This window comes from Lichenostomus cassidix, chromosome 3, assembly GCF_008360975.1.
Source record: "Lichenostomus cassidix isolate B80296 chromosome 3, HeHo_3.0, whole genome shotgun sequence".
Classification (NCBI taxonomy): Eukaryota; Metazoa; Chordata; class Aves; order Passeriformes; family Meliphagidae; genus Lichenostomus; species Lichenostomus cassidix.
This window is the reverse complement of record NC_139483.1, coordinates 51,697,213-51,724,520: the sequence shown is the minus strand read 5'-3', so window position 1 is coordinate 51,724,520 and position 27,308 is coordinate 51,697,213. Positions and strand designations below refer to the sequence as shown.

The 27,308-nt window shown below is 39.1% G+C and overlaps 1 protein-coding gene across 6 annotated transcripts in view; it reads left to right on the top strand.

Annotated features, from left to right (window-relative positions):
- The window catches only part of TULP4 (TUB like protein 4), a 144,057-nt gene that overhangs the window by 78,605 nt on the left and 38,144 nt on the right, over positions 1 to 27,308 (top strand). For all 6 annotated transcript variants that reach the window (XM_085055770.1, XM_085055765.1, XM_085055766.1 and 3 more), the window contains 2 exons: positions 17,061 to 17,189; positions 17,507 to 17,668. In XM_085055770.1, coding sequence (XP_084911896.1) covers positions 17,061 to 17,189; positions 17,507 to 17,668 — 291 coding nt within the window. The remainder of the gene's footprint in view (positions 1 to 17,060; positions 17,190 to 17,506; positions 17,669 to 27,308) is intronic.

The following is a 27,308-nucleotide window of genomic DNA, read 5'->3' as shown; positions in this document are numbered from 1 at the left end:
AGTTGGTGAGACAACTGATAGGCCTGCTGGGTGGATTGATATGCACAGAGAAAGAAGTTCAAGAAAGCAGAATATTGCAGAAATGTTAAATTATTTATTGATACCAATCCTCACTGCAGATTTGTGTCCAAATTTATTGAGAGCTCAAGTATGAAGTGGCTGAGGTGTTGTACAAAATATATACAGTCTTATTAGAAGTAACATAAGAATGTGGAACTGTAAATGTGTTAGAATGCTCTAGGAGGCATCTAGAGAATTACACCCCAGTAAGCTTATGCTGATAGTGGGTAAATTAGCTGAAATAATAATTACTGACAGGTCACAATTCATAGCTTGCAGCCATCAAGATTGCACAGAAGGAAATTATGCCAAACAGAAGGGGAGAAAGGTGTTTTGGCATATGGAAAATAATTTGATTCAAATCATGAAAGCTTTTAGAAAGTTTCATTGTCCTTTGTGGACAGTTGCTGAGAAACATGGTATGACTAAGATGACTCAAAACCTGTATTGAACATAGAAGCAAAAGGCACATTAGCCAGTTAGATCTTTTAGCAGTGGTGTGTTGATAGATCCCCACTTCAAACTGGTAGGGACTGTTCAGTCCTTAGAGGCGTGAAACAGCTCTGTTGTATCATTTTGCCTACCCCATTAGCCCTGCTGAAATGCAGAATTGGGAATTGCCTAAATGGTGTCTGATCCCTGAGCATGGAGAGCTATGAGGCTGTCAGTCCTACACCACCCCCTTGGAGAACTCCACTTAGGAAGGACCTGGACCTGAGCTCTTTTTCATTATATGGCTGACTTGAAAAATACAGTAGTAATAAAAGAAAATCCCTGTAATTTTGGAAACATATAATTAGAAATGGCCATTAAGAATAGAAAAAGTAATAAAGAGCAGCGTGGAGAATGTTACCAGAAGTAAAAGCCGACATATCAAGAACGCCCTTGTCTCACCTCAAAATAGCATTCAGGAGTTAGTGGGAGTTCTGGGAACACAAGATGAAGCTGAAAAAGAATTGGGGAAATCTCAGTCATGGAGAGTAACTGAAGAAAATTGTAACTGTTTACCTTAGAAAGCAGATGAGTCAGAGAAGAGGCGTGCTAAAACTGTATAAACCAGCAAGTGGTAATGAGAAGGTAGATTAGGGTAAATTTCTGTATGCTTGTCTTAAAGCACTAAAGTAAGTGGCTATTTAAAGAAACCAGAAGGTTGCAAATTCCAAAACTGATAAAAGGAAATTCTTATTCAGGTCTGTGATTAAAGTATGGAAGTCACTACTGCTGTAAGTCATTGTGCTGAAGAATTTAACAAAGTTTTGAGAAGGTTATTTTAACAGATATCAGGAATATTTACAGCTGCCATAATCCATGTTGACCAGTTTTGAAGGGAGTATTAGACTTGAGCTTTCAACACTATCTCTAGATACTAGGGATATATTTCTATTCTGTTGCTAGCAGCCCTTCCTTACCATAAAGCATTAGGTTAGTGGTGTAATTCATTAATAGTTGTATGCAAGGTGTGAAATTTGTTCTGATTCTCAGTAACATGCTCAAGAGCACCCCTGTGTGGGTGGTGCCTGAATTCAGAGCAGTGGGGTCTCTTTTCAGGCACTGAAACAGGGTAGCTGAACAGAGTATCCCAGGTAAGTGTCATTCCCAGCATTTCTTGAAGTTGCCAAGATCTGTGGCTAAACAGATGCATTCAGGTATGGGATTCCAGGCATGCAATGAGGTCAGGAACTGATGTGATTGTAAATTTGGAAGACTTGCCTTTTTTGGGCTCTGTGTGTGTTACATGTGTGAGTAAAAGATCTTAATCTCTTAAAAATGCCGTTAAAGCAAGAGAGTTTTCTGCACATGTGTTCTGGAGTTCATTTCACTTACAGTGACTGGGAGACATGATATAAGGAACTGTTGTCTTTGCCTAAAGGCTTCAGTTAAACTGTTAAAGGAAATAAGCAAACCTGCAAAAGCATATCTTGTTGGTGCAGTTCTAGTGTGCATCGTTTTCATGGATATGCAATTTGAGTATGTGATGTGTGTGTACTTAGTGCTCAGCAGTTAATCATTTTTGTCTAGATTCTGATTGGATTAAATTACATTTGTGTGTATATCAGTATGACTCTGACACTTGCAAGACATTGGTTCATGTAGTCCTGTGATCTTACCTGGTAGCAACCTCCCCACCAATTGTACCTTTAGTCTTAATTCAAGTCAGAGCTGGTGTAGTTATTCTCTGAGTTGTGCTTCTTTATAGGTGGCATATTTTAGGATAATTCAAAAAATTCCAAACAATAATTAATGATGTTGTATACATATTTCAAAGGTATGAGCTAAATATTTGAAAAGACCTTGGAAATCAAATCCTCCTGAGAAGGAAAAGCTATATATGCAAAAAAAGAAACTAATTTCTGCTTAATTGCCAGAAGATAAGGCAATTCCAAAATGTTAATGGAAAATGCTGATATTTGGCCTTGAAATGGCAAGCATAACACAAACCTGCTGATTGGAATCAGTGAAATTATATGGAAAAAAACCACCCTACTTGAGAGTTTGGGAAAATCAATGCCTAATAAATCGTGCATATGCCTATGCAGTTGTAATAACAGAATTTTAGAAAGATTAAGGAGGCTGGCATGATTTCTGTTAAAATAGAATTAACTAACTGGGTCATAAATGCAAATAATATTATTAACTCTAGATGACTGGCTTATGGCTACAGAGTCTCATCTATCGTGTTTTCGTGGCATTAACAACAAACTCTCCAGTGCATGAGTCCTCATCACATGGTTTTATTTTTAGTACTGATAAATCTAATATTGCAAGATCATGTGAAGCTGGGCACTGGGTTTCTCAGAAACTGCCTCTTCTGCACTCCCTCACTCTGCAGGGAGACACTGCCCAGGGCTCCCTGACTCGTGCTCATTCCTCCTCAACAAAGGTGTCAGCTTTAGCAAATGGTGTGTTAAGAGCAAAATCATTCTTCTGACACAGCGTTTGAGATTTGATGGTGCATGCAGTGTCAGGAGGGCTGGGAGCATGGCTGCAGGCCAGGCAGAATGCCCCTGCCATGCCTCCTACCAAGCAGTGGTTGGGTGTGGGCATCATGGATACCTGGGCACCACATTTTTGTAGACATTTTCCACAGAAATGTATTTTGAAATAATTACTGTATAGAAATGGTGGCAAAGCTTGCAGTAACTGCAACATGTGGTTGGTGCTGACATGGAAGTTTGCTGAAATACTTCTGGCTGGTGGGCTGGGATGGCAAAGCAGGAGGAGGCAGTGGTTGCCATGAGCTGCATATCCAGCTTCCAGCTAAAGCTCTGAGATAGTGGATGATGGAGGAAGCTAGTAAGTGAGAGCTATGGCTGTGGGATCCCTGTGCTCCACTGTTTGGGGATGCTTAACTGGAGCCTTCTCAGCTCAGTTTCATCTCCTGCTCTGTGCTAGCTGAACTTGGTCATGAGACAGCTTTCTGGGGCTCCTTCACTGCTGCATCTAAGCATTGTGGTACTTGATGGTCCCTGTAGTATCCTTGAGTCCAACAGAGTATTCTTTGTGAAAATCAGCCTCTCTTGGATCTAAGGTCCTAGTTTGTCCATGCTTTTGATCTGTGGCTCTAACACTCCATCTCTCTTTTTTGTTGGAGGGAGGGAGACGCTCTGACTTCTCTCATGATATGATGCACTCAAAACCCCCTACACAATTAGCCACCCTCCCAAGACCACTACCTGCTTGATATGAACAAACAGTTTCTAAGTAGAGCTGGATCATTATGCTAGTGATGTCACTGCTCTAATTATTAAAGGTTTCTGAGAAAGTTAATGTCCTGGTCTGTTTCACTCTGTTGCTTTGTAGGAAATGTTGTGCTCTGGAAATGTAAGCAGACTAACATTTCAATGGGTTACAAGAGCACACATGGAGCAAAACTTACTGGAATGACTGGATTGCTTGCAGACATGAAAATAGCTGGCAGACCATCAAGACAGCCATCACCTGTACCCTCAGACTACAGACAGACACAAAAATTTGATATAATCATAGTTATATAAAGACACAGATAATTTCTCTTTACTCTCCTGCATAGGACTGTTCCATATTCTATATAGAATAGGACTTTCTTTTTATCACATGCTTGTCCTGAAATCATATGTCTTTAGTCCATATATATATGCAACACTTTCATAGTGAAATGAGCTTTAAAGTGATACTGGTCTGTAAAAACACTAGAAAATTAAAATAATTTATTATGTTCATTAATAAAACACAATTATTTTTCTTATTAACTTGCCGTTAATAAGAAAACAATGTTTAAATAGCAGAACCACTGAACTGCAATAACCACGTGTAGTCAGTTAACACATAAAAAATGTCCGTGCAATATTCCTTCTTACACGATGTGAACATTTGTATGAGGTGTTTCCAATGGTTGGCTTCATTCCACCTTTTCTTTTAGAAGACTGTTCAACTATTTCTTTCATTGCTGAAAGCTTTACTTGATACTTAACCTATAATACAGTTTCCTGGATATCATCCTATTACTTACAGTAACTTTAATATCTTGCCTTCCTTGTTTTTTTCATGTCATTCCAGTACTTGCTGACCCTTTGCATGACTCTACTTTGCCAGTATGAATTTTTTATTTTATTATTTGCCTCTGATATAATATCTCAAAACTTGGACTGCTTTCCATTCTTTAAGATTATTTTAAGAAGGATAAAACTTACTTTAAAATCTGTAAAATATCATAAAGAAATCAAGATCATGCATAGAATGGAGGCAGGTATTTTCTCCAGCCCAGTCTGAAGTAGAGCAATGGATGCTTGATAAGGGGTCAGTTTTTCTGCTTTTGAATTTGAACTTCATTGGACTGTGATGGTCACAGACCTGCTGGCAATGCTCTTCCTAATGCACCCCAGGACACCGTTGGCCTTCTTGGCCACCAAGACACACTGCTGGCTCATGGACAGTTTGTTGTCCACTAGGACTTGCAGGTCCTTCTCTGCAGAGTTGCTTCCCAGCAGGTCAATCCCCAGCCTGTGCTGGTGCCTGGGTTATTCTTCCCCAGAGGCAGGACCCTGCACTAGTGTTTGCTGAACTTCAGGCAGCTCTTCTCTGCCCCTCTCTCCAGCCTGCCGAGGCCCTTCTGAAGGGCTGCACAGCCCTCTGGGCTATCAGCCACTCCTCCCAGCTTTGTGTGCCAGTGAAATCTCCAAAGAGGCATCTGTGCCTTTGTCCAAGTCACTCATGAATAAGTTAAACAACACTGGGCCCAGTATTGAACCTTGGGGGACACCACTAGTGATAAGTCTCCAACTAGACCCCATGTCACTGATTATTATCCTAACAATATATTTTAAATAAACATTAAATATTCCATATGTTCATTGACAAGCAAGTAACTTGGGATAGAAAACATCTGCTCTTTTTGCCTGGTGAAATTTTCTTCAGGATTTTACTGAGGGGAGAAAAAAGAACAGAAATGTTTGTACTTATTGCTTTTCCTCTCTCTTTTTTTGGGTGAAGCAAAGGATAAACTAGACTATAAAAATTACTTTCCAGTGATGCAGTGCATATAAGCTAGCTGGCTCGTGCTCTTGGATATAGATCAGACATCTTCCATCTTCAGTCTGTGGTTCATATACTGGCTGGTTTGTTAGAGGTTGAATATTGTTGTTCTTTGGTGTCTGAGATGCAAGTCAGCTTTAGTTCACTTCCTAGAAAACTGCTTGCTGAACTACTAGTAATCAATATATTTGTTAATATTTGCATTAGATAAGGTCTAGTATTGTTATTAATTAGATGTGTGACTTATCACCCTTACTGCCTGTGATCTGATAGTCTCACTTCCCATTGGGGTGCCCAGGGATTACATTCCCAACCTATAGTTTTCCCCTCTTGGGGCTAATACAGTAATTTTACAGTTCTGTAGAGCAAACCCTCTCTGCAGAGCTTCCTTAGCCTGCCTTTTTCTTTGTCTTCAAGGCTTAAAACTCCAAAGACTACTTGATCATAAGATGTGCAGTTCCAGAAACATGGGGGTCAATTTTAGGTGAGACTTCTGTATGCCACAGCAGTAAAAACCAGTAGCAGTGATTTGTGCTTTCTGGGGTTGTCCACTTCTACTGTTACTGTCCTTCTGTCCAAGTAACTAATTCAGCCCTGTATTTATAGCTCCCTTGTGTTCTCTGGGAAGTCAAACAAGTGAAATTATTGGTCACTTGGCCAACTGCATCATGATACAGTTGTTATTTCATGGAGAAATAGCAAACGTAGATAAAACTTCTTACAGAGGTTTGCTCTGAAAACAGTCTGTGCAGAATTGCAGAATTTGCCAGCCAAAGCAAGGATAGCATTTTCAAAATCTGCTATTTGGCATTTATTAGATTATGGCATTTCTTCATCTGGTATTCACATTGTCAGAAGTTGGTATCATGTTATTGCAAATTAAGTGGACCAGTGTGTCTCAAGCCTGAATCAGAGCCTCCATGGGGGTAATATATGTTTGTATATATATGTATACACAAAATAATTATTGATAGGTATCTGTTGTCTTATTCTAATATGCTAAGCTGAATGTTTTGCATATAAATATTGGGATTTTCAGTTACTGTATTATTAACTTGATTTCTCCTTTTTGTACCTTTCTGTCTTGAGAGCTGCAGGTGCTTCAGTGGCTGTTCTCTTTCTGCATTCCCTGTTTTACTGACTGCTCCCTCCCTTGCATTGTCCTTCTTGGAAGTAGACACTATTTCATTTTCCACTTTGTTTTCCATGCCCATCTCAGCATCATACAGTCCCTTCAATAGCTGTCCTAAATGCCACTAGCTGAACATTGTATGAGTGACCCCACTGGGGCAGCCAGCAGATGGGGTTCAGGTGTTGTCCTTGTGCAGGAAGTTAAAGCAGCTATCCTCCTACCTTTGCAAAAGAACATGGTGGAATTTCCTCCATCTCACAAAAAGTTCAGGGATGTGCAGTCTCTGTGAGTCACACAAAGACAGTCCAGGTTGTCTAATAAAAATTATATAAATGCTTTCTTTTCTCAGTATCTTTGACTAATTGAAGGTCACCAGTATTCCTCAGGTGTACAGAAATATTCTGTAATGGCATGTAACTAACACAGAGGTCATAGAGTTGAACTTGATGATTGGGATAACAATAGTTGGGTATTTCAGATAACAAAGTAATCCCACTTCAGCAGTGAAGTGCCCAGCTGTACCATCTGTCTCCAATCCACCTTATAACTCAGCTTAATTACATTAGTGCACAGCTATTATCACCTGGGAGATGATAAAAGATTTGAAGAGCTGATCTGTGCTTCTACTGAAGTTTGGATTATTTTTAGTTCCTTGTGTTTGAAAAAAATAGTTAGGGTTGAAGTATTGTAGCTCTTTGAGAAATAATCATGCTTGGACAATAGTCTCTGACACTTTCCTTGTGAATTTTCAAGGACTTTTCTGTTTACATTGCTGATAAAAATCTGATTCTTACTGTAGCTCTTAAAAGGTGAAGTTCATCTCCTTGGAGAGGACTTGCACAAATTTTGTGCTGCAATCAGATCTTATTTAAGACTTGTTTGGTGGACCTTTACAGTGCTTTCAGCTAAGCAGGTTCAAGCTAAATTACAGTCTAACCTGTATAATCATGAGGAGAATCATTGGTCAGGTTCTGATTATAAACTCTCTACCACAAGTACTAATGATGATGTCCAGAAACCTGGAATAATGTTACTTAACTGCTGTGCTGTATGAGTTTGAATATCTGACGAGCAAAAAATGGTCTGTCAGCTTGGTATGTTTGCTATAGACAGACTTGATATATTTGATATGGGCAGATCCTCTGTGTGTGGTCGTGAGACACCATTATTTTTCTGGCACTTCTCAGAATAGACTCGAGAAAGTGAAGAACTTGTGTTACCTCCTTCGTCTTGTTAACTAGCACAGTTTTATATAACAGAATTTATATTACATTTTTAAGAGTTTTCTTTTAAAATTTCCTAGTAGTGGAAGTTTTTTCCAGTGGTTTTTTTTCTTGAATAATATTTTTGTGATTAATATATGCATGTGTAGTTATAAAATTATATTTCACTACTATGTGAACACTTGATCAGGAATTTTTAAGGACCAAATTGGGAAGACTGGGTATAAGGGAGAGTGTGTCTGTCATAGTCACTTCACTGGCTTTTTCCAGGAATACATTACCCTGGGGGTATTCCTGAATAAGATGGCATTTACAAGGTGGAAAGATAGTACAAGAATGCCTATGTAGCTGCTGTTAGAAAGCAGAGTAGAGCTAGTTAATTTTGAGTTGGAATGGTTTTCAGTAGTGTTTATTGTTATCCTGTCTCCTCTGTTTAGTTTTGCTGTTTTGTTGTTGGTGGGTTTTTTCTTTAGTTTTGTTGGGGGCTTTTTTATGGGTTGGTGTTGGGCTTTTTTTATGTAATCACTTGGTGTTTCTTAATTTTGGATATTTTTAAAAGGAAGAGAGACAAGAAAAGCCATAGGTTCTGTTGCAGGGTTTCTGTATCTCTGCATCCAATATTTTTCTCTAATTTTAGCCAGGAAAATAGAAAGTATTTTAAATCTGTTTTATATTTGGGGTGTTTTGGTTGGATTTTTTTCCCCCCTCAAAATTTCTAACAAAGATGTGCAAGGTCTGTGAATTTATACAGCGCTGATGATGCATTGGTGGATGTCAGTGAGTGTTATTTTTGTTTTAAAAGCATGAGGTTCATTTACAGTGAGCTTCTCATGCACAGTACAAAAGTGAATGTAAATGTGGAGGGGTTTGAAATGCTCCTGATTTATGCCATCTGTAATGTAATTTTGTCAGATGTTAGTGAAATGAGCATTAGGCTCATGTACTCTTAATTTAATGTAGACTAAATACCAGAGAATTTTAAATCTACTGCTTTTTTTGGTGGGAAAATACTCCACCGTAGATGCTCAAACCCAAGGAACTTCCAGCTCAACTTATTGCATGTGTCTTATTTTTAACAGGAATGAACCTTTCCTAATGGTGCTCATCAGTGATTTGCTAGAAAGAGGGGGAAGTATATTGTTCTTGGTATTTTGATCTTATAGCAAAATGGTTCTTCATCTTTAGCTGGAATAGTTGCCTCTCCTTTCTTTATTACGGTGTTTTATCTATGTGGAAACTAGAACAAAGTGAAATTGTTCTTTTTATGAAAGAAGGTGATGAAAGTACTATTTTATCCTTTGCTTGTCCTTACCAACATTCAGTTTTGATTTATTTTTATTTCACTTGGACTTGCCCCTGCGTTTATAAGGGAGTATGTATGGGCAATTAAACAGAAGTATTTTACAGCCTAAGTACAGGATGACCATTTACAAGAGACAGTGGTAGTAATGTGCATGCTATAAAGAATTTCCCTCAATGGCAGTGAGCATGGCATAACTTGAAAATAATTTCTCTGTGGAAACAGCTGACTTTTCTGTGAAAGAGCTTTTGGGACTTGAGAATCCTTGTGAAGGGAAAGGAATGAAAAGCACACCAAGACTGTTGTGTGCAAGATGGGAGATGAGCAGACCTCCACTGAATTCCCTTCCAAGAACATAATATAAGTGTGCAGCTATCTTGTGCATATGGGTGATTAAGTCTTAACTTTTTCATGCCTTAATTATTTTCCTTCATATTATAACCAACTCTTTTCTTTAATAGCCCTTGAAGGAATAGTTAACAAACTTACTCAACTAAGAGCCAGTAGCTAGATACCAACATCTCAACCACGTTAGGTTCATATCACCTGTTATTTCTCCCTCACATAACTTTCTGTTCTCTCTCACAGAACATTCAAGTTCTCACTCACAAGTTCTCTCTCACAGAACTTTCTGTTCTGACCTGTCAAATCTTCTGCTGCTCAGACATGTGTATGGGATATACTTTGGATACAGCTAATTTCTATTGGTGGGTTGTTTGGTTTTTTTTTAATCCCCCTCAGCTGTGGTTCTTTGAAGTCTCAATTAAATGTGGTGAGTCCACAGTGACAATAGTAATTCCTTAAGAACTGTGAGCCACTTTATTTGTAGGAGCACTATACTTCTTGTTTGGTACCTGTGAGGAGTCTTGGGGATGTTTTCCTGTAAAGTAGGTGGTAACATAACACATTTTGTGTTCTGTGAACAAATAAAATGGTTATGTGGCAAATCCTTGGTACTAATAGACTTCGAGGGTGTATTTCTTAAAATGAAGTGTATCACTTAAGGAATGTAAGAAGATGTGTAAAGCTTTAGAGCCTTTCTGAGTCCTTGTCTTGGCAGTTTATGATCAAGGGCCCTAAATGTATTCAGTGAGATGTTGACAGTCTAGGTATATTTTTATGACAACATCTTACTCACACTAAAGGCATTCCCTCCTCAAAGTAGCTATCAAAACAATTTTTTTTTGCCATTGTCTATTTGCCAAAATCATTTCCTCAAGCTTTTAAAGATCAGACTGCCATCCATTGGGGATTGGATGCCAACCATATGATACCTTTCAAAAATAGGTATATGTGGTGGGTTGGATGCCAGCCTCAAGATACCTTTTAAAAATAGGCATGTTTGTCATTCATCTGCAAAGCAAATAAACAAAACTTGCTGGAGAGCATCAACATTCTTCCCAGTGGGTGAGCAACCACACTGTTACTTGCAGAGGGTACCAGCCACACACACACAGGCTAAGTCAGCACTGGGGAGTATGGATACCTCCCGTGCACTTTCTCAGAGAGTTTTTGCTTAACTGCTCTGGTCCTACCTGGCCATTTCTCTTTCTGCAGCTGCACAGGTGATCTGAGTTTTTGTCAGCCTGGTGTGTGCCCTGAGCATATGAAAACAAACACCAAGGAGAAAGAGGGGAAAAATTGGGCAAGTGTATTCAACAAAACGGCACAGAGTTTCTAATGTATCCCTACATTGTACTTAAACACCTCAGGTAAGGCTCTGAAGTTAGGGACACAGTTGCTTTGGAGTAGGATTTCATGTGAAAGCCACAGAGAAGTCTGTGGTCCGAAGAAAGTATAGAGTTGGATCTGGACCTTTCACCTCCATTAAGGTCAGGACGTTTTTGCTGGTCCAGCCTTGGCTCTGATTTCAGTTAGCAGAAGGCTAGGTACCCAGGTGACATGCTTAGCTTATTGGCAGTGCTATACCATGAAATCAGATTGTCAGATTAAAAAAAATAAAAGAATTGAAACTCCTTTTCAAAGAACAGAACAAGCAAGATGACAGCACCTGGCAGAATAATACACTTCTTTCAATGAAAATGTAGGATCCTGGGAAAAAGGATGTGCAAGTGGCAGTGGAAAGCTGTGCCGGTGGCAGCAGCTGAACCCCCGGGGGCTGTGAGCCCCTGCTGTGCCCTCGTCCCAAGGCAGGGATGGGGATATGGCTTGACATCCATCCCTCAGATATCTGGAGGCTGCTCCAGCCCTTCTAGGAGGAGAGCTCACTTTTATTATTTAGACTAGAGAAACACAAAGAATTTGGGTGGTGTTTTCTGTCTCCCAGAACTCATTTGCCATTCATTTACCCACTCTGTAACCTGCAGCCCCTATTGTGAGTTGGCAGTTTTTGTCAAGAAATGTAAATGCTATTATAGATTTGCCGTTCTTTAGCTGCAGCATGATGTTTGTTATTAATAGTAGTAGTTCCTTCTTAATAATAATAATTCCTTGATGGGTATCATACCTAGGAAAGTGACAGCTCCATATGCAAACGAAGCACTTCCATCTGGGGGTAATGTCACTGGAAACAAAAAGTCAGAGCTCTGCAGGTGTGGGAGAGATAAGGAATGTATCATTAGAGAATGCATAGAAGACAAGGAGGATAGGAAAGATGAGTGAGGCCAACTCGCTGTCTACCACATCTGCTGCTTTCTTGTCTAGTGTTATTAGTAGGAGAAATACTTAGATGGTTCTCTTCGTGTGATTGAATTCATTTGAATGGAGAGAATTATCCTGACATGATTGAAATGGCAAGAATTAAAGGTCATTAGTGAAGGTGAAAGTAACAATTGCAAACAACGTGCAGTATGAGAAATGAGGAGAGAGAAAATTTAGATAATCTCTATTTTAAAAAATACTAATATTTAAAAGACAGTTAAATGTTTAATTGAGCTAAACATATGCAGAGCTATTTAGAACTAAATATTGGTTATAGGTAAAGTATAGTGAGAAGGAATAGCTCATTAGCTACAACTCTACTGCTTATTCTAGGTGCCTGTTCTAACTTTCAAATTATATTTTAGTTACAAAAATCCACTTCAGCTAACCAACTTCAGTTAGTTAACTAATGAATGTACAAAGCTGGCACAGGTTCCTCAAGGGTTTGATAGGGATGTGTGCTCATGTGCATACCCACGTTACATGTGTGTAATGTATATACACTTATGTGTATGTATGTGTGGCTGTATCTCTCTGTACTATGGAGGGTGAGGCACTGACATACAGTAGCATGTAGAGGTGGTCATTGTTTTCTCTGGTTCTTCTACTTCCATGTTTCATCTCTGCTCCCCCCTGCACACCCATCTTTTTTCTGTGATAGATCTACTTACACATTTCTTCAGCTCTGTGCCCATTAATAAACTGTAACGTGTGCCTGTGTGTTGCACTGACTGTATGCATGTATTTATCCATATTTGTAACCATGAGGAAAGATCAATGTTTTTATTAGGGCATTGCATAACAGGACTACTTGATAAAGCAAATAGGTGATGCTCAATGATTCTGGGCAGATTGTCCAGTCCCTTCTGTCAATGCTTTCTTTCAGCTTTTGTATGTTGCTTTGAAAACCTGAGTGCTTTCCTAAAAACAGAGGATTGAAAGAAGCCTTTGGAGAGACTGAGTCCTATAGTCTGCTACTGTAGGCAATACCTTAATCTCCTTTGTTTTGCTGTCCTAGGAGCAGTTAGGTCTTTTGCTGTCACTGCTTGGAAGGTGGAACTATTTCAGCACTTTCAATAGCATTAGAAATGCAGTATGATTTATCTGGGGAGGGAAAGGCCAGCTATTCCATATGCTCCATGGAGTTATAATGCATCACATCCTGTGCACCCTGCAAAGATGTCAACTTCCCTTGTAACTGCAAAAGTGCTTATGCCAGATACAGGAATGTGGCTCTTCAGGTGTAGCAAATTGTACTGTAATCAAACATTGGCATTGAGTATTCTCTGCTCTCTGTTGCTGTGATAGTCCATCTGCAAATGCATCTTCATAGCATATAGGAAAATGAAGGCTGGAGATGACCTCTATCTTTAGAGCATATGCCTCTCCCCAGTAAAATGGATGGAGGATCAGAAATTTAAAAAATGAGTCACTGTGACTCACTACAGTATGTCCATAATAAGATCTATCTAAATTTGGTAAGGAACTTTAGGAACTAGTTGCCCTAGTTACTAACCCCTTTTATTTTTTCGTAGATGTTTGTCCCTTGCTTCTCAAGCAATTATGTACTGTGTGTACAGAAATAAGATTGTGGTAATGACTGTTTTGTGGTATTCTAGATTAAGGACTTCTGCTCTTGCAAGGCTGATTTGTGTCATGTCTTCAGTCATCTCCTTCAAAAACTGTAATAAAATTAGGAATAACAAAAGCTCCCAGAAAGCTTTGGATTTTAGTGGTCTTGTACTGTGTTAGAAAATGTGAAAAAATTAGTAAAAGTGTCAACAGCGTGTAATAAATTTAGATTACCAAACCTGGTTTCTGTTGGGAAGAGATCACGTTTAATGTAAATCACATATTTGCTACTTCAAAAATTGCAGTTACTCAAAATTTCTTGTCTAAAATCTTAATAGATAATAACATTGCTAGCAGCATTAAACTATGCAGTCAGTTCTTGGGTAGAGTTTCCATCACCTTTAGGATGAATTAAATTTAATTCCTGAAAATTAAGTTGGCAATTAAACCAGATATTGAAGGACCTGAATGCTGCACTTCTGAAACAAATTTTTTACCTGTGATACGTTATTTTTCAAGAGTAGAATGAGCATGATTTGCTATTTTTATAGAATTAAAAAATGCTACAACCAACCAACAAATAAATAATAATTAGACAATATTGAAAGGCTGTGTGGAACACAAATGGCCACAGACAATTTACTTTTGTGCACCAACATTCTTGCTTTTTTGAACACAAGATAAAACAGTTCAGTCCTTCAGTACCTGTGTGAAGATGCTAAGTAGAAAGCAGAGAACCATAAAGGCAGAAGTAAAAACGGGTCCTCTGTGAGTTGAAGCTGTTAGTGAAAGTAATGATATCTCTACATTTATGGGTTAGCAATAAAATTCCTCTTTGCAGAGGGGTGATTCAAGCTTATGTGTTATTTAAGTGTGCTATCAGTGGGACATGTTTTCATATGCTTTACATTTTAGCCAACAAAAAAGCCAAAAGTCATCTTAATACTTAGGGCAATCCTTCCTTTCTTTCTCTCTTCTTCTGTGTGTTAAATATCTAAAATGAAACTGGAAATACTCAAAGCATTTGTGGACTCAGCACCTGTGGTCAGATGTTAAATGTAAATTATGGCAGCATCTTTAAAATGACCTCGTAAAATAACAACGTTTGCTCTGTGTTTAAATGAGTTGAATTTTCAAATTGCAAATTTGCTTCCTTATGAGGCTATTGTCAGAAGGCATATAAAAATCATTGTCTCACTTTCATTTCTGATTATAAAGCAATAAGTTTATTTTGGAGGTTAGTAATTTGTATCTAATTGAGATGGATGGAGGCTCTAGTTAATCTTGCTTACATTCAAATGTACCGTTGGACGTTTTATCAAATCTAAACAAAAGGCAGGTTGTATGGAATTTAATAAAAATGTTCAAGTTTTGACAAGATTCCTATTTAAAATAGAAAAGAAACAAAACACAATGAACTAACTGTTGTAATTTTGCCTGTAAGTCGTATTACAAAGTCAACTTGTATGTGCAATCTATAAAATTGTGTGATTATCTTAAACCTTTGCCAGACTGAACAGGGTGATTTTAAGACAGGTAGTAGCATTCTTAATGGTGTTAGCTATAACATTCATGTTACTTGAACAACTAGTTCCCTTTTTGTTCCTAAATTTTGTCTAGCAGTTCATTTTGGTATGATGCAGAATTAATTTGGTATGATCTGTGAAATGTGAGCAGTGTCTAAGTGTTTAAAGATCTGGTTTTTAGTGGTGATAAGTACCTTCCACTCATTAATAGTCATCATTAGCCTTAGCAGCTCCCAGCTTTTAAAGATGAAGATTTTTCAGTGTTATCCTTGAATTTTTCTTCATTTCTTTCATAATACTGTTAGGCATTGCTGGCAAGTACAGTTATGTCATCATTGCATTTTGCCTCAGGGTGGATGAAATTATGGCTCTGTGCATTGGATTTATACCAAAATGAAAAGAAAATTTTGACAAATCTGTACTATTCTTGTTGAGGTGGAAGGGACAGAGTGAAATCTCCAACAAAGTTCATCTGCTTGCGTTGCTGTGATGGAATATTTTACTGCTCTTCCAACATAAGAATTTTTTAAAAAAGCTGTGTGTGATATAATCCTTCTAGGGGCACAGTATAATTTGCCCACCTGGAAACAGGACTGGTGACTTAAACTGCAGCTATGGTTATAGTTAAGTAGAAGCAAGTGTTTTTCTCCAAAATCTCAAATGGGAGTCTTCTAAGCTCTGTAACAGCAGAGAGATGATTTGTCACACTTGCTTGTTCCCATAATCTTTGCATATGAACAAAAAAATTATTTTTCTGTGGTTGTTTAATGGTTCAAGGGTTAATGCTTCAGATGGATGAGCTCCACTGATAGTCACATTCTTAAGTTCTGACCCTTGACACTCTGAATAAGTGTAGCACTCACTAAATAAGATCATCCCTCAGCTGTCATGTTTAGGTTTCAGGTATGCATATTTATATCCTAGTTCTGAAAATGACTGCTGATTTCCTTGTGAAGCAGAAAGGGTCTGTCTACTTAGAGGTCATTTTAGGACTGGAATCTTTAGGAGGATCAGTCCATCTCTGTAAACAGGAAAATACATTTCAGGGAAATCTTGCCTGTCTGTTTTAGATGATTAATTATCTATTCAGTTTTATGAAAAAGCATCATTAGAGCTGGATGTTTATTAAGTAGTTGAAATAACACTCTACTAATTGAGTGTTTAATATATGTTTACTTTGTTTGCATACTCTGTGTCTCAGTAAAATAGCTGGGGGGAATTTACTTGTGTGTGAATGTAAGTGTCCTATATATATCTGCATGGTTTTGAAATAAAATTAATTTGGAAAAAAAGTTCTTGAGGAGAAAGTCTTTAACAGAAGGTAAATGATTTTACTGATAATTTTTGCTCCAGGCACTAGGATGACATGCTTTTTTCAGTTTTATACTGAGGTCTCGAGAGGTACAGTATTTGTTAAATTGGTATTAATTAAAAATGAGAGAGCAATTTGATAGGTTTAGACTTGATTAGATTTTCCAAAAAAGCCCAGATAGCTCTAATGTGGAGAGAAGAGCATAAAGCTGCTTTGTATTCCTTCTGCACTCAGTAGCAAAGCAACTTTCCTATGAAATTTCTGTTTTTTAATAATTTGAGACCCTCAGGGGTTGTTTTGAATATAAGTATTCAATATGAGTATTTAAATTGTGTGCAGAGCATGCCACTTCATTTGAAGTCAGCAAGAGGTGATGATTTGATGTAGAGTCTGACAGTCTCTGAGATTACAGTGGGGGAATCATTTGAAGGAGTGTTCGATAATCTGTGCAGAGCTTCCTGTTTGCAGCTTCTGTAATGGAGTCCTGCGTTCCAGTGCTCCCTATGATTTTATTGGAAGCGTGCAGTGCCTTCCAAAAAGGCCTGACGGTGAGATACTGTGCATTTCCTGACAACCATGACAAAACGATTCCAGCTGTTCTTGAGAGGAGCCAATGCTGGGCTGAAAATTGTTATTTTGTGCATCTTTAGGGTTTAAATGTGATGTTATTTATTGGGTGGTATTGTTTAACTGGTTCTTGTTAAATAGCTGTTAGCACAACACACAGTTTTGGTAATGCTGTTTTTGTTTGTGATCTTTGAAGGTTGTGCTGGTGAGATGGAACGAACCATTCCAGAAATTAGCAACCTGCGATGCAGATGGAGGAATATTTGTTTGGATACAATACGAAGGCAGATGGTCTGTGGAGCTTGTGAATGATCGTGGGGCACAGGTTGGTATGCATGTTTGCTTTGCAGTCAAGACTGATCAGGTCCTGAGAGGCCAAATGAAAAGGACAACGAGTGGTACTTTATACCTTTCAAAAAGGAGAAAATGTAACATTTCTTTATTGAGAGGAAGAATTGTGCAAGAATTGTCACAAAGGCACTTTGCAAGCACAGTGCTTTTTTCTCCAGTAGGCATGACATCAGAGCTTCAGCTGGGCTAGTAGTTGTCCTGTCTCATTCTGTGCACTGCTGCCTTTTATTAAAACAATAAAAAAATCCTACATGGCACATATACCTGTTTTCTTGTCTTTGATATGTTAAGGTAAGCGACTTTACATGGAGCCATGATGGGACTCAGGCACTTATCTCCTATAGAGATGGATTTGTGCTGGTTGGTTCGGTCAGCGGACAGAGACACTGGTCTTCAGAAATAAACTTGGAGAGTCAGATCACCTGTGGCATATGGACTCCAGATGACCAACAGGTAATGAAAATGGGGCATTTAGGGGTATCAATTGTGTTGCATTGGTATGCTATAGAATACAGCTCTTAAAAAGTTGTTAAGTAAAATGGTCACTTGGTAAGATCAGTTTCCATCAAAACCACTGCTCCCACCAATAATGAAACTTTAATTCATCCTATTGTTCTTATTAGGTGAATGTGATAGTGTACCGAGTTACCTATCATCACTTTTCACCCTGATTCACACACAGTCTTATTCAAAGTTAGTTGTTTGAGACAGAAATCTGTAATTGTACCCTTAATTTGTTGTTACAGCTATCTTAAAAATGCATTTGAGCAGAGATGCAGCCTGGACTTTAAAACATCGGACTGGTCATTTCTGCATAGATTTGTCCAGTCTGCACTTGTAGGAAAAGGAGTTCCAGCAGCAGATATGGTTATGTTTTGCATTCAGAACAAGCAAATGGATGTAACTGAGTGCTGGAGAGATCTCTCAACTTATGCAAACAACATAATTTAAAAGCAGGCCATTTTTCCAACCATTGAGTCCAAATGTTGCTGAGCTTTGAAAAAGCCAGTTAAAAAGATCTTCTTTACCATTTTTCTAGAGAATTGTATGATAGTGGACACATCACCATTTACAGTGTGTCTGGAGATGAGCCACTGGTTTCATTTGCAGAATTTACACTGATCCCTTTCTGCTCACTGCTGAGCTGACAGGATTGGTTTTTCCTTCCACGTGATTGCTGTCAGGATGGTTGTCCATGTGTGTATAATTCAGTGCTAGAGGAAATGATGGGTGTAGAATAGTGCAAAGAGAAACTCCATTATGGTCATAACTGGATTGCTTTCCTTCCTTCGTTTTACATCACCATGGAAAGATGCTGGTTCAAGGCTCAAGGAACCACTGAATTTAGAATACTGTAAATTCATCCAAGGTAGAGTTATTTTGGGAATTGCTAGTGGAATATAATAGCACTAATAATATACATTCCTGCAGCAGCGTCTAATAATTTTAGAGTGCTCTACAAAGAATAATGAATTAATTATTGCAACACTGCTTTTTAAAGCCAGGGAGTCTAACTGCCTCTTTTTGAATCTAGGGAAATGTAAATCTTGACAATAAATAATTTACTTGAGATCAAGAGGAAGAGACAAGCAGCAGAAGTAGGAGGGGAAGCTAAGATCTAATAGCTCTCAGTCCTATGTTTTAAACATGAGGCTATCCCATTTGTGTGATGCTCAGTGGTTGCTGCTGTATTTGGAAATATCTTCACTTGAGTGTTTAATTTGGAGTGGCTGACTGCCTTTAATTCAATTTAGCCAGTATGTTTGTACTTTCTAATCTGGATGCTCCATAAGTGGTTATTCCAGGAAACAAACACTTGTTCGGCGTCCAGATAAATGCTTTCGAGCATAATGGCCAATTCCAGCTATGTGAAAATTACTTGCTTGACTTACAGACTGCTGCTGACAAACTCGCTGAAATAGAGACCCAAAGCAGCCACAAGCTTGATGTTGCTCAGCACAGTTCACCCTAACTAGTTTGCAGGGGTTTGCATGTTAAGTGATGATGGATCTTCATACTGTTCTCCAGAGCTGGTGGAAAGAAGCGATCTTCTAAAATATATTTAGATGTACTTGCCTCTGGAAGCACAAGGAAACATGAATCACAGAGGTGCTGAGTGAGAGACTATGCTCAGTTCAAACTAAAAATAGCAAATGTGGTGGGGGGGAAGGACATTGCATACATTACACATAAATAAGTATATATGGAAATGGATATCCTTACTAGCTTACTGCCTTACCTAATTTTTCTCCTGATTGGTAAATGTGCAAATGAGAACAGAATACTATTCTAGTCTAGAAAGGCTTCAGCATATTCCCTATTGTTTGATATAGTTTACTTGTCAGTACAGTGACTGAAAGATAAATGTAAATATTTAAATTTATATTTTTCCACTGTTCTTTTTGTTACCTGCCTGGCATTGTGAAGGTTGCTAGTGAAAGTATTCCTGGAAAATACGACACTCCATGGTCCTATGACCTTTAACACAATTATCTTTAAAAGTTACATTTCGAAGGGGATTGTGTCATTCAGTGTCAATTTTCTATTGCCCTGATAGAAATTTACTCAGTATATTGTCTGTTCACCTCACTCTTCAGTTCTCTTAACTATCTCCTTCACTCCCTTCTGCATGCATCCTCCTGGTTTCTCCTGTCTCCTCCATCTTTTCTCCTATATATCTGTTCAGCACACGTAGGCTGTCACCTCTGTCACTCCTTACTATGGCTCTGTAGCAGTTCTGCAAGAGGAGGTGATTCCTACCAACACCTTCCTCTTGGAGACAAGAGAAGGTTAGAGCTGCTAGATTGGCACCATCATCTTGACAATGTGTGTTTGGCCTCTGGGTTTGTGTCCTTGCTGTGCTTGAAGTAAAGCACCTTTGAGGTAGTGGCTAATGCAAAGAGATGGGATGAGAGCTAGAGAGGTGGCCAGGGTGGACTACAGTCCTGCTGAAATTGAGTATATAACTGTGTCTTTTAACTGATTTGGTACATACTCTGCCCTGATTATGTTATTGGCTGATTTTATTAATACTAGATAAAACTGTTCTGCATTTTATTTTAGGAAGAGAGTGCTATCATTCTTCTTGTGGCTCAGTTGTTTCTCAGTTTTTTTGAGCTCTCCTTTTCTTTTTGGGACAAACTTACTGTGCATCGTATGGTTGACTGCATTGCTTTTTCTCAGCATCATCTGTCTCAGATTAACTTCTCATGAAGGTTATCGGCAGATTTCTACTGTAGTTCACACCCAGATCTTGAGTCTGGACTTTGAGCTGTGGGCTTCTTCAGCTAGGTTAATACATAGGCCTTTCGAATGTGATTCTGCATGCTTACTGAAGAGGACTAGAAGTTAGTTTTCTTACTTCACTGTGTGTCTGTAGGCCTGCTCATTTAGGCATTTCCCCCTCCTGTACCCTATCCCCAGAGCACACAAGGATGGCATTACTCAGTAGTGAGTAATCATGCACAGTTTTTAAATGTTTTTTCCAGGGCTACAAGAAGCTGTAGTAGTATGTGGAGTATTTTTTCTGGTGAGCTGGTGGAAAGCTCACTTAGGGTCATGTAGGGATGAAAAGTGTTTGAAATGAAAAGTAAATTTGAAATATCAGAGAATGCTGTACGCTGTCTTGAGACAGTTCTGAGGTGTTGTCCCATGCTTGTTTTCCGAGGGAGCATACGTACCAAGCAGATTGAGGACTTCCTCAGTGAGCAAAACTTGACTTTCATCTAGCCAAAGGGTTAAATTTATAATTATAGAAGCAATATCAATAAGTAATTGAGGATTTTTCCTAAGCCCACAAGTCATATAAAACATCTTTCCCGTGCTTCATCTCTTTTCCTGTGTATTTTCTGAGCTTGCAATGACATTTTTTTATCAACTTCTGCTGCCCTTAGGCCATGCTTTCCCAGATTTTACTCATTAAAGAGATTATCTCTCTTCATGATGGAGAAAGACACAGTGTCAGAGAACTGGATGAGAACTGTAGAGAGTCTGATTATCCTTTCATTTATAGCAATATAGTGTAACTCCTTGAACTTCCCTGGGTGTGTTTCTATTGCTGTTTCTGTGTGTGGAAAGGGAACCAGAAGGAAATCACTCTCCAACAGAGGAAACCCTCAATGAAAAGGAATTAATATATTTTAATTACTGGATATCCCAAGAGGTGCTAGTAACCTATATTCCCTGCATCTCTGCTAGTACAAATTGTTAGACTTTTCTGACAGCTGCAGGTGCCCATTTCTGTTTTTCCCCCCCTGCCCCTTTCCTGTTGTAAGCTTTTATTTGTGGAAATTCAGGGACTGGACAGGATTCTGTTTGGCTATTACATGACAGACTACAGGTATATGTGAACTTTGCCAGCATGCTTCCTTCTGTTTGCTTTGAAAATAAGTATATAAGCAGGTAGGCTAATTTGATTTGCATCCTGCTGGGTACAACATTAACTGTTGTATGTGGTCCCATTGCAATGCAGCATGCACAAGTACTAAAAATGTGTAAATAAAGGCCCCAAGGTTCAGCCTCTTCTGTGTCTAATCAGACAAAATTATGCTCTCGGTGAAACAGAAGAGCAGCACCATGTTAGGGACAGATAGCCTGTGCACTGAAGGGTCTCATAAAGCACTGGAAGAAAACAGGGAGACCAGTAGCAGATGAATTGCATTGTCTCAAACACAAAGCAGGGTGCAGGAGCTCGGTAGGTTGTTATTTTAGAAATCCCTTGTATCCTGCGGTAGCTGTGCAGGGAGGCAGTTTCTAAGCTGTTACTCACTCCTGCTCCCAGCGTTCACCATCCTTATTCCCATGGCAACCGCAGACGCTTCAGCATCTTTTCTCCGTGACAAGCAGGAGGCAGGGGCAGGCTTCAGCTCCTTCCCCTGCCTGCAGTGCATCAGGGTGGAGCCCGGGACACGGAGCGGAGCTCCACGTGAAGAAGGGACGCGTGTTGTTGCTGGGCCCAGCAGCGGGGCTGGGCGGGATCCGTGTGCTGGCCATGCACGTGGTGCCATACATGTCCCTGAACAGGATCAGCGCCGTGCTGTGCCCAGCAGCTGCCGTGGGGCAGCCACAGCTCTCACAGGGGCTTAGAGCTGATGAACAAGAAGTGCTGTCAAATGGTTACCAGCAGCATCAAGTGCTTCATGAGCTTCTCTCTCAGAGTTCTTGGTGTTGGTGTGGCTTTAGTTCTTGGCAGGAATTCTACCTAATAAATGCTCTTTAGTACAGTCTGCTTTTGCATCCCCCCATTCTGATCTGTGAGCAATGATTTGCAGTTGCTATTACCTTTCCAAAGAAATGATGTTCTGAACAGCTCCTAAGCTGAAAGTAGGGATAGTAGCCTTACCTAGGTTACAGAACACAGCTTAAAACCAAGGAATTTATAAGTGTTTGAAAATGTTGCATCTGTTTGGGCCCTGCTGTCATCTTCTCACCTCCATCTGTATTTGCCTGTGGCTCTGAAGATGTTTGTGCTTCCACTCACCCTCCTGTTTTGGTTTTATTCAGGTGCTGTAGCACACGTCTGATTCAGGCAGTTCTTGCTGCTATGGTAGTCACACTGATCAAGTTTAATTATTCTCAGGCATCTGGGTGTGTGGAAAAAATCTTGATGATGGCCTTCTAATGAGTTGACAGAATGATGAAAGGGAGCTACAAAGGGGCAACTAGGGCAGTATGGGGAAGGTAGCTATTTACCTTAATTATTATGAATGAAGAGAAGGAAGGACAACATGAAAAAGGTTACAGCCTGTAAAATTGGAAAGGGTAAGCAATTATTTTTTTCTTTATCAGAATAACTTTTGTTCCTATTAAGGATTTTACAGGTTCACATAAAGGAGCTTTAAAGATGCCAGGGAATAACTATATTTTTGTGTTCTAACATACAAAAATGCATTTTTTTTCTACTGGCAATTCTGGATGTAGAGACTATCAAATGACCTCACATATATGGTTACAATGACTAGGGCTGCTCAAAATTGCACTGTAAGATACAGTCGTTGAGGAAGATCTGAAAGCCTTATTTTCATTGATGGATGAATTACTCAGATTACTGGGAAAAATGGCTGGAAGCTTTTTATAGCATTGGAGACGTGTCATTAATTAACTAGGCAGTTTATTCTAGCCACAAGGACTGCAGACAATGGGTAAATCGCATATAAGCATTTTAACATTGCATGCTGCATAATTGAGCAGCAGCATTAAAATGCAAAAAGAGGACAGGGGAAGGAGACTTCAGTTGTCTTTCAAGATAAATCCGTTTGTTATATAAAACAGACAGATAAAACCCGTCACAGCTTAACTGTCTTTAATATTTTTGACTGTTTTTAGAAGCATTTCATACCTTCGTGGCAAACTTGCTATTAAAATTAATGATTTCTGCTTACTTGTGCTAAGGGCTCTGTAAATATTTGCTATCCTATTTCAGCCTTTTATAAACAAAATATGTGGGGGGGTTTATGTATACTTAAAATGTTTAAATATTTTTGCAGAGACTTTGTATTCTTGTGTAATATATTTATGCTGGAAGCCAGTCACACTTCGTTTTTGCACTTTGCTTGGGGACTTGATTTTTATGATGGTACATAATAGTGACAGATTTTTTTGGGAAAAGTAATGTGAATTTTAAGTGCTATTTTGCCTTTCTTTCTCCCATCTCTTTTTATTACATTGTTTTCAAGCTGCATTATGCTGCTATTTCCTAAATAATAGATTTCTCCTTTTTTTCCTCCCCTTTTGTTTTCTGATAGCAGTATATAGTTATATTTGCATTGTTTTTCCTTTGCTTTTTTGTCTGAAGTAGGTTTTTATGCATCATTCTGCTGAGAATACAGCTTCCAAAAAGAAGGAAGGAGAAGAGTTAGATAGCTTGGTGCACTGTGTCATTTCTTGGTTGCACTTTCCTTTTTTTCACTAGCTATGAGCAGCTACACTGCAGATTTCTGTGCTTAGATGAGGACTTTATAGGCTTTGTCTTACGTTTTGGGAAGGGTAGACAACAAGGATGTTCTCCTTGGAGCCTCTAGGGCTCATCTACAGCTTCAGGAGCTGTGGCATCTCTCTCTGGGTTTATTCCAGACAAATTTTTCCTGCCAGAAAGCCTAGTCTGTACTGCACAGTTACTGAGCGGGTAATTGAAGGAACAGAGCAATAAGGTGATACTTCAATGTGCTTTCTTCTTCCCACTCGCTTCATCTGTGCCTTGCCTAATCTTTCCCTGGATGCTCTTCATCCAGCCTGTAGAGGCAAGGCACTGAGAGAGCTAATGAGATGGTGCCATTTGTTCTAGTCATGAGAGCTGTAGCATGGGGGTTGTTTATGGGCTGACGGCATCATGGCTCGTTTTCTCAGTAGCTCCTGCAGTGTTTTGTGTCAGGGCTGTTTCAGATGAGTCTTGCACTGAAATTTTTCTCTTAATGACTCTGTCTGAAAGGCGTAATACAACTGTTTTAATGTTTTGCTCATCCTTGTAGACAGGGTATTTGATGTTTGTTACTGCAAAAAACAAATGCCTGAATGGTTTTCTACATCCCTTTGTAAGCATGGTGTACTAGGATGTACAGATCAGCCTCAACAGTGTACCTTGTAACTCTTTCCCTCTGACACTCAGGTCACAATATTGCTATTTTAGTTGACTGGAATCTGGAGTTTGTTAAGTGCTGCACATTCTGCCCCATCTCCACCTCTCTCAGGAAAAAGGGATGTTGATGTCAATGACAAGCCAGAAATGGAGGGAGATGAAAACTTGTGCTATTCAGTTAATGTGTCCACTTAGCATTTTTATACCCAGTGCTGTTTTACATTTTTGAAGCATCAATGTTTGAGTCAGCAAAGTAAAGATGAGCACAAATAGAAACAAAACCAGTCTCTGTGTGGGAGGTGTCAGGAAGAAAGAAGTCGTTTGCCTCTGCTCTCACCTTGCTGGCACTTGTACAGAAAGATTTTGCTTATATAGCCTGAAGTCTTTAGTTCTTTGAGACAGGGAGTGTTTACTTGAACTTGTGATTTGGAAAAGCTCTGTGCTAAGCTTCAGCCTTGGGGCAAATAGTAAGAATTAGGTTTTGCAGCACACCTCTGCAAGGGAGCAGCATGCACTTATGCTGTGTTTTATGCAGCGTAGGGGAAAAATGGAACCTTCTGCAGGAAGGTGCTCTCTAAGGAGAAGTCATATGTAGAGCAGGAAAATTGCTTTAATTTGTTTGTTTGGATTTTGAGCTGGTCAGGAGAGGGCATGTGAGTGGAAGTGTAATTCTGGCAGAGGAAAACCTCTCCAAACTGTGAAGGTTTTACAGCATTTTTCAGGAACAGTCCATTATTCCACTGCCAAAGCCACTTGGCTTAAAATACTTCAACCCTGGGATCCCTTTGGTTCATCCAGAGCTTTGTGGTCTTTTCAGTTCAAAAGAAATGTAGCTGCCAGCATGGTTGATTTGAACTTTATCATCACTGGTACTTAATCCATCAATTTTTTGGAAGTTAGTAAGAGGACCAGGAGCCAAATGGGGTCTTGAACTTGGGTCAGATGTCTTCAAGCCTGTGAATAGTCTGAAACCTTGGTGCAGGAAACAAGAATTAGAGTGATAGAGTCTGGAGTAGGATATTAGTGGATTTCTGCACTAGGTTTTGTCTGGGAAAGCAAGGCCAAGTTTCATAGTAAATGGCAGAGGAATAGTGATATTTTTGGAAAGTGATATCAGATAGTCTTCCATTGATTTGACAAAAAGAGATAGCATGCCAATGGAAGGCAGGAGCAGTATAACTTTGTTCTCCAAAACCTTTCCCGTCAATGTTTCATCCTTCATGGATTCAACTCGAGCTCTCTGTTCTTTGTCCGGGAGCCAGTTTCTTGTCAGTGTTTAGACATTGAGGGATTGTTGGCAAGCTGAAAAGGGATTAATCCTTCCCTGCTTTCCTTGCTTTTTAAGAGAATAGTCATTCTTCTTCAGTGCCTCATTCGGTAACAGTTTATTACTCAGCCTGACTCCATGTTGACTCAGTTACACTTGACCTCACCCATTACACGTATTTCCTGACCATGCTGAGTTACTGCTCTCTGCCTGCACCCAAGACATAGAAGAAGAGGGCAGAAGTTGAGGGACTAACTTTCATTAGCATATAGCTTAACCCAGGGACTTCTTGATATTCTGTATTATGAAATTCAAAACAGCAAGGACGTTGCTTCTAAACTGCTTTGTATTGCATTTTCACTGGTTGAGAGTGCTGTCCTTGTTTCTAAGTAGTACCATTTTCAATTAGGAAAAAGAAAACAAACCACAAAACCCCAGCAGAAACTCTGAGACTTCTAAAGCTCTGAATGAGATTTTAGCTTCAGCAGTCAACATATCTTTCAGGAAATAACTAAAACCTGACTAGGGAATAATGCAGGAGACTGCCAAGTGTATCAGTTGACTTCTTTCCCTGATCGAGTGGTTGTTGGTAAAACTAATTGCATTTTACCACCAAATGTTGTTTTACTTGCTATATATAATTGTGTTTTTGTGAAGAATATGTGTTTTCAGAGAAATGTGTGTACTTTTCTGGCAGAGTTTTGTGAGGAATCAGAAAACAGGACTGCTTGAAGAATATTCTAGAGTATTTCTGCTGTGGGAGTTCAGTGGTCCAGGCTTGGAATCCTGTCCAAATTCATTGCCACAAAAAATGTTCTGTAGAAGGTGCTCAGCTGTTGGCTTTTTATTTTGCATGTTGCTACAAATGGGATTTTTTTTTCACTTTTTAAGTAAAACGATGCATATTGTTGATACACTAAGCGCTGTATAGAATGGCAACTCTTCACTTAAAAATCTAACTGCTGTATGATGCTTTCTTGAAAAATGTCTTGAGAATCAACAAAGAATATAAAAATGTGTGTGCCTGGAATACAGAAGACAGAATTAGTCCAGGTATAATTACAAGAGCCTATAATAATCAGTCTTTCTGTGATTTTCCAGAATGCTTTCAAATAACGTTATCTTTGCCTGGACAATTGCTTCTGTACCCGTATGTCCAGAGTAGTTAATAGCTTGAGATCGTGGTTTTAAGACTACTTATATTTTTGACTCCTGAAGTGGCATGCAAAGCTGTACCTCATTTACAGCCATTC